This window comes from Phaethon lepturus, unplaced genomic scaffold (assembly GCF_000687285.1).
Source record: "Phaethon lepturus isolate BGI_N335 unplaced genomic scaffold, ASM68728v1 scaffold31270, whole genome shotgun sequence".
In the NCBI taxonomy this organism is placed as follows: Eukaryota; Metazoa; Chordata; class Aves; order Phaethontiformes; family Phaethontidae; genus Phaethon; species Phaethon lepturus.
The window spans coordinates 11,554-17,872 of NW_010510303.1; the positions used below are offsets into that span (position 1 = coordinate 11,554).

A 6,319-nucleotide genomic window follows, 5' to 3' on the forward strand; every position below is an offset into this window, starting at 1 on the left:
CCCCAGCCGTATGTGGCTGTGCGTGTCGTGCTGCTAACCGGCTGTGTCACAGCCGAGCATTGACCGTCGGGGCTGAATTGGGGCAATTCAGACTTAGAGGGGCTAAAATGGTTACGGCTTAGAGATCCGACCTTGTGGTGGTTTAAAGAAGAGAAAATGTTTTTTAGTCCTTATACACATCCGCACTAGGCAGATAATTGGAGAGTGCAGTTCTATCTTAGCATTCAGTTGTGAAATGCTTCGCAAGGCACAGAAATTAACTCTCTGTGGGATGCCTGTGCCAGCCCCCATGCTTGCTGGAGTACAAAAGGACACTCTTGTGTCCTCCAGGGACTTTCAAGACCATGAGAGGGACAAAACCAAGTTTTGCTTGCTGGAACAGTCTTGGCAGAAGTTAATTTCAGGACTTTGGAGTCCTGACTTTGGAGTCATTCCTTGGAATAAATCCATGTTACCTTGTGATACTGCTCACATTCCTCAGTGCTGTAACTAATAACACGTACAGGGCAATACTAGGAAACTCGGTCTACTGGAACACCCAGTGGTTCTGATGATTACCCCTTTCTGAGATGTTTTTTAAGTGTCTATTTGCAGCTATTTAGTCTTCAAACAAGTTCTTTGAAGTCTTTTATACCTAAGCCATTACTGCAAGCAGTGAACTGGGACTGGATATGCCCTGAAACAGTTTCCCCTTAAGTCTTTCCAAGCACCCTCACCATGAGCTCCAGGTTGCTGCTGTACACCAGCACCTGAGCTGCCCAGCCATGCCTAGTTTCTAGACGTGTTTGACTGGAATTATTTAATGGAAAAACGAGCTGCAAAGAGCTGCCTATCAAAATAGTGTTTGTATGGTTTGTGCTCTACTTGAGTCACGCTGCAGTGCTCCGGGGAGAGTGGTGCACATGCCGCAGGGACCTGAGGGGATGCTGCCCCACTGCTCCCTGGGGGAGCACACCAGGCAGGACCCCCCACCTTCAGCCATTTCACACATGACAGCTCTCACCAGTGTCTCTTCTTCGGAGTTTGCTACTTAGGAGACCCTCTCTGGCCCACTGCTTGGCAAAGGACTGGTCCATAGACTTCAGAAAGAAATGCCTAAAACTTCCCAGGCTCGTAAATCTGCCAAATTCTGCACACTCCCTAAACTCCCCTGATTGACTTTTTGGACTGTTAATTTCCTAAGAGCTGGGCTTTCTTTTCTAAGGACTCAGTTATAACAGTACCGGAAGGGAATACAGCTGGTGAGGGTGTTGAGTGCGAGACATGACCCACTGCTCAGAGTGGGCTCCCTCTGCTTCTGCCGCAGAGCCACGTTTCTATCTGCCAATCTTAGGATTTTTGGCTGCTACAAGGGCAGTCAGATGATGCAGCCATACCAACAGCTTTGAAAAGAAGCTAATGGGCTGTCTGTGTTCATCTTTTATTAAACACAGGCTGCTGAGCTTGAGGGAAATATAGATTAATAGTGGCATATGTGTTACTGATCTTGCTGGCCCACATTTGTTCACTGTGGCCAGTGTGGGTGGAGTGAAATACTTCAACCCTGCTTTTTCTAGGCACTTACATGTTTCCAGCCGCTCCTCAAGGAAGGAGATCTGCTCGCTCAGGGAGTCGATTCTGTCCAGTTGCTGGAGGGAGTGGGACAGCCGGCTAATGGGGTCTGCGCCGACGTCCTCCGGTGCAGATGGCATGAGGTTGTGGAATGGGGCCAGCACCAACTGGAGTTTCTGCAGGGAGACAGGAAGCCGTGAGCGTGTCCCCCCAGCCATGAGGACCACCCAGTGGGACGTAGCACGTCGCCTGCTGGGGTGCACCCCACCGGGGCAGCATGCCGGCCGGCTCATGGGGCTTTGGTTGCGTTCAAAGGGCTGCCGGGCTGGAAGAGCAGCCGCGTGGAGCACAGCTGGGATCGCTGCAGCGTGAAGCCAGCATGATGTTAAAAATAGAGCAGGGCAGAGGGAAACCCTGGCTGCGAACAGCCCAGGGCAGGAGCTGGCTGAATGTGGCCTCGAGCTGCAACAGGGCAGTTGAGGTGTGTGCTGAAAGCTCACCTGCTCCAGTGCTTCCACTCTGCTCTTCAGGTCTTTCATTTCTTCCTTCATTTCACTGGGGGGATCTGAAAAAGTGACCAAGAAAAGGTCAGTGAGTAAAAGCCCATTGCCCGAGGTGACGTGGAAGGCGCTGGGGAGAGACATTGCTGCAGGGCTCAGGCCATGCTCCACTGCTTTCTGCTCCCCTCCTAGAGAGCCCCTGGGGTCTGCGTGCTGCGACCAGCCCCTGGAGCATCAATCGGATTCAACGCCTGCTGCTAATGCGCACAAGCCTCTCCTTGCTGCTGGAGTACCTGCAACAAAGCGAGGGATTTTTCAGGCAGCAGAGTGATGCTTAAAGGATAAGAGGTCTGGTGAAGCCTGGCCTTTCATGCTGTGTTGTCAGATTAGTTAGCACCTGGGTCTGCCCTGTCCCGTGGTGGGCACAAAGGACTGTCCCTGCTGCGGGCCCTGGACACAGGATAAGGGCAGGTGGCTTGCGGGACAGATGCAAACGGTGCCCTGCTCTCCCAGGCGTTTCTCATGTGATGCCCGTGCTGGCTACAGCGCATTATTACTCACGGTACGAGTTTGAAGTGTCACAGCGCGTACCAAAAGTAATAATGGGCCGTCACCAGCGGCGCCTGCTGCTCCTCGTGGCTCCGGACTTGCCCTGCAGGAAGGACAACGATGATGATGGAGAGAATGGCTGCATCCTGGCCACCGCACACCACAGATGGGCTCTGTCACCCTTGCAGATGGAGCAGTGCACAGGGGAGGTTGGGTGGTAGAGGGACTCCGGGATCACTGGGAATAAAGCTGAGGGGTTCTGGCTGTCATCCCCTCCCCTGTCTTTTGCCAGTGCTACTCCAGGCACCCTGTGATGCTGAGTGTTAATCTCAGCTTTCACTGAAGGCCCCAGGCAGCCGGGGCTGTTCTGCAACAGGGGACCGATTACCTGCTTGGCTGAAGGTTTCTGGCTCGGGCGCTGGCACCAGGGGCTGGCACGCCTTGTCGTCGGCAGCGAGGCTGAAGCCATCCCGGCAAGCGCAGTGGTAGCTCCCGGCCGTGTTGATGCAGAGCTGACTGCACCCGTGGCTCTGGCCGGCACACTCATCCACGTCTGAAACCACAGGTTCGGCTCAGTGAGGACAGGGATGGTGAGGGGGCACGAACGGCTCAGCCCCAATAGCAGGGGTCCTGCTCCCCTCATTAGAGCCACATGGGCTCACGCAGGGTGGGGATGTGATGGGACCGCAGACCGAGCTGGCCTTTGTGCTGGGCACAGCTCCGGGTGCTCTCAGCACTGCAGGGGGTGAGCACAAGACCTGCCAGCTCCTGGGACAGCCTTGCACCCGGCTGGAGTAAATGTGGGCTAACCCCGAGGGGATTTGGACTCCTCCCCTCTGCCCGCTGCCCCCACAAAAGAGCCAGAAACAAAAACTGTGATAAAAATGTCCCAGCTCTGGCCAGGCGGGTGCAGGCAGCACTCAGCTCTCATCCTGGATTTATGGCCGGGGTTTTGGTTCCAGCCAGCCGTGGTGAGGAGCTATCAGCCTTTCAAGTGTGTACAAAACCCAGTAACCTCTCCTCACACGGGGGAGTTATTAAAGCTGTTCCCACAAAGCAAAATGAGCTGAGCTGCTTCCCACGCCCAGGCGAATCTGTTTTAGGCAGTGGGAAAATCCTTTCCCTCCTGTGCTGGAGCCGGAGCTGTCAGCGATGTGCTCAGCCCTGCCTGGCCCAGCGTGGGTCAATGCCACACGCTCCTCATCTGCCTAACAGGAGGGTGGAAAGCCGGGAAATGCCGTGGCAGGGGTTTGCACCACGCTGGTGTGCCGGGGTCTGCAGAGCACTGCTGCCCTCCACACTGCCTGATTCCCTGCACCCTGGCGAGGAGCATCAGGCTGCTCTCGTGCTGGAGAGGAGCTTGGTGCCTGGAGATTGCCAGGCTCCCCCTCCACCTCCAGATATTTTGAGTTTATGGATTTAGTCGCTGCAGTGAATGGGTGTCTCAGTTGACAGTTACAAAGCTTGGGAGACAGATACACAATATCCGGCTGACCCTGCAAGTGTAATGGCTGCTCTGCAGAAAGCCTGTTTCTGGCTGCACGGTCATGGCAGAGTACAGCCTCTGCTCACGCTGACCCAGCGCGGAGCAGCAGTGGAGGGAAAATGTGCATGCCAGGGCTGCACTCGAGGGCTGAGAGCACCGACGCAGCCAAAGGGAGGTCAGAGCTCCCCTGGGAGCAGAGCTTCCCGTCCAGACCATCAGGCATCACTGCCCTGGAGCAATACATGTAGGTGTGCGTGTGTGGCTGCATGCGTGTGGAGGGGCAACACACTGGCTCCCCTCTGTGGTCTGAGTAGCACCAGGCACACGCCAAGGCTTGGTGAGGAGCCACAGCGCTGGTCCTCGTCTCCCACCAAGGGATCAGTCTGTGGGCAGAGGACCTCCAGAGCCCCATGGCAGCCCCACTGCTCCCCGGAATAGGGCAGGCCCGACACATGGAGCCGGAGGGGAGCAGCTTGGCCCGTACCTGTCTGGCAGGCTCGCCCCGTCCAGCCGGGCAGGCAGGCGCATCTGCCAGGGAAGGCGCAGCTCCAGCAGAGAGCTGCGGGACCAAATACAAGCACAGCATCACCGGGCAGCTCTGAGGGTCCCCCAGCTCCCGCCACTGCCACCATGGATGCGTGTACACACAGTGCACACACGCCCACCAAAAGCCAGGGGCCAGGATGCTCTGCCCCAGCCCCGGAGCAGTGGGTTGAGCTGACTGGGGTGCACAGGGCACAGGATGGGTGGGGTGAACAGGACCTTGGTTTTGCAGCCTGGAAAGAGGCCGAGACACCTGCAGCCAGCACAGCCGGGAGGAGGAGGGCGGACGGGGAGCAGCAGGCCCTGGGGAGCCCCTGGTGCTGCGCTCTGAGCTCATCTGGGGACGGACTAGCTGATGATGTGTTTTGCATTTGTTTTGTGCTGTACATCATGATTGCCTCCTGAAAGCATTTCTTTTCCATTACTGCTGATTTATATGGAAAGGACTTACTTGTTTTATTTATCCTCTGGTAGCTATAAAGTTAATAAGCGAACCCAAAGGAAAAAGGCCTGCGAGGCAGCATAGAAAGGCTGGGAATTAATCAGAAATTGAACCGCATTTGGTTGTGACGCCAAAAATTTAAATGCTTTCCTATAGGGAGAATCCGTCTGACAGGCAGAGTGCGGGTAAATGAGAGAGCTGGCTGCCTCTCCTCATCCAGGGACCTGAGCTACCTGGCCCATGGGGTCTGGGGAAGGGGGAGCGCTGGCACCGGGGTGGCACAGCAGCCTCTTACCTCTGTTGCAGCTGAACGTGTGGCTGTTAGCTCTGCTCCAGCCAAAAAAAGGTCCCCAATCTGCCTTAGCCCCTGCTGGTAGGCAACCCTGTAGATGGTCCTGCAACGCAAGGATGGGGCTGAGCTGGGTGACCGAGCAGCTGCCCCAAGCCCCCCATCCCATTCCCACGCCAGTGGATCAGACCCCCTGTGCTGGCGCCCGCTGCCCAGGGGTTAGGAGCCCCTTCCCCATGGATCAAGGCAGGACTCCCCCTTTCTGCAGCCCTCACAGGTCGCTGCCCTGTTGGGACGCATCCGGCTCCCTCTCAGGGACCAGGTCCATGGCGCAGGCAGCTGCCCTCACCTGTAGGTGCTGCAGAGGCGGTGGCCCTGGCAGGTGGTGAGGTAGGGCTGGTAGACGGGCTGGACGTGGGACTCGGATTAGGCGGCCGCCCGGCTCTGCGGCACCGCGGCACAGACTCTGCGGCTGCGGAGAGGGGAGCAGGTCAAACACCAGCTAAAAACAACCCGCTGCTTCTCCCTTCGGGGCAAAGGGGCTGCACTGAGTTACAGCAGCCCAGGACACGGCCTGGCGGTGCCTCTCCACAGAGAGCTATTTAAACGGCAGCAGCTAATTGCCCGAGTGACCCGGGAGGTTACTTCAAGCTGTTTTGGGGCAGTGACACAAAGGCTGAGCACTGTGGGCTGCACGGGCTCTTCCTCTCCAGCCCCTGCACAAAGGTGCTGATGCCTCCTCGTACACCCACCCCAGCACAGTCCCTCCGTCCCAGGAGGGCAGACAGGTCCCAGATTTAGGGGAGATTTACTCAAAGCAGTTTTCTTTCTATTCATTGCCTCCCTTCTCCTAAAATCTTTCACTTTCTGGGTGGATTTTTCCTTTCTAAGACTTTTGCGCTCCTCAGACAGATGGGCCTGTGGTCACTGGGACAGTAGTGGTTTCGCAGGAAGGGTCA

General features: G+C 56.6%; 1 protein-coding gene across 1 annotated transcript in view; it reads right to left on the reverse strand.

Annotated features, from left to right (window-relative positions):
- The window catches only part of EGFL7 (EGF-like-domain, multiple 7), a gene marked incomplete at its 5' end in the record, with an annotated part of 6,589 nt that extends 757 nt beyond the window's left edge, over nt 1-5,832 (reverse strand). Inside the window, 7 exon segments of the mRNA XM_010296617.1 lie at nt 1,565-1,727; nt 2,052-2,116; nt 2,989-3,153; nt 4,571-4,645; nt 5,367-5,411; nt 5,414-5,466; nt 5,710-5,832. Coding sequence (XP_010294919.1) covers nt 1,565-1,727; nt 2,052-2,116; nt 2,989-3,153; nt 4,571-4,645; nt 5,367-5,411; nt 5,414-5,466; nt 5,710-5,832 — 689 coding nt within the window.
- Between the last annotated feature and the right edge of the window lie 487 nt (nt 5,833-6,319).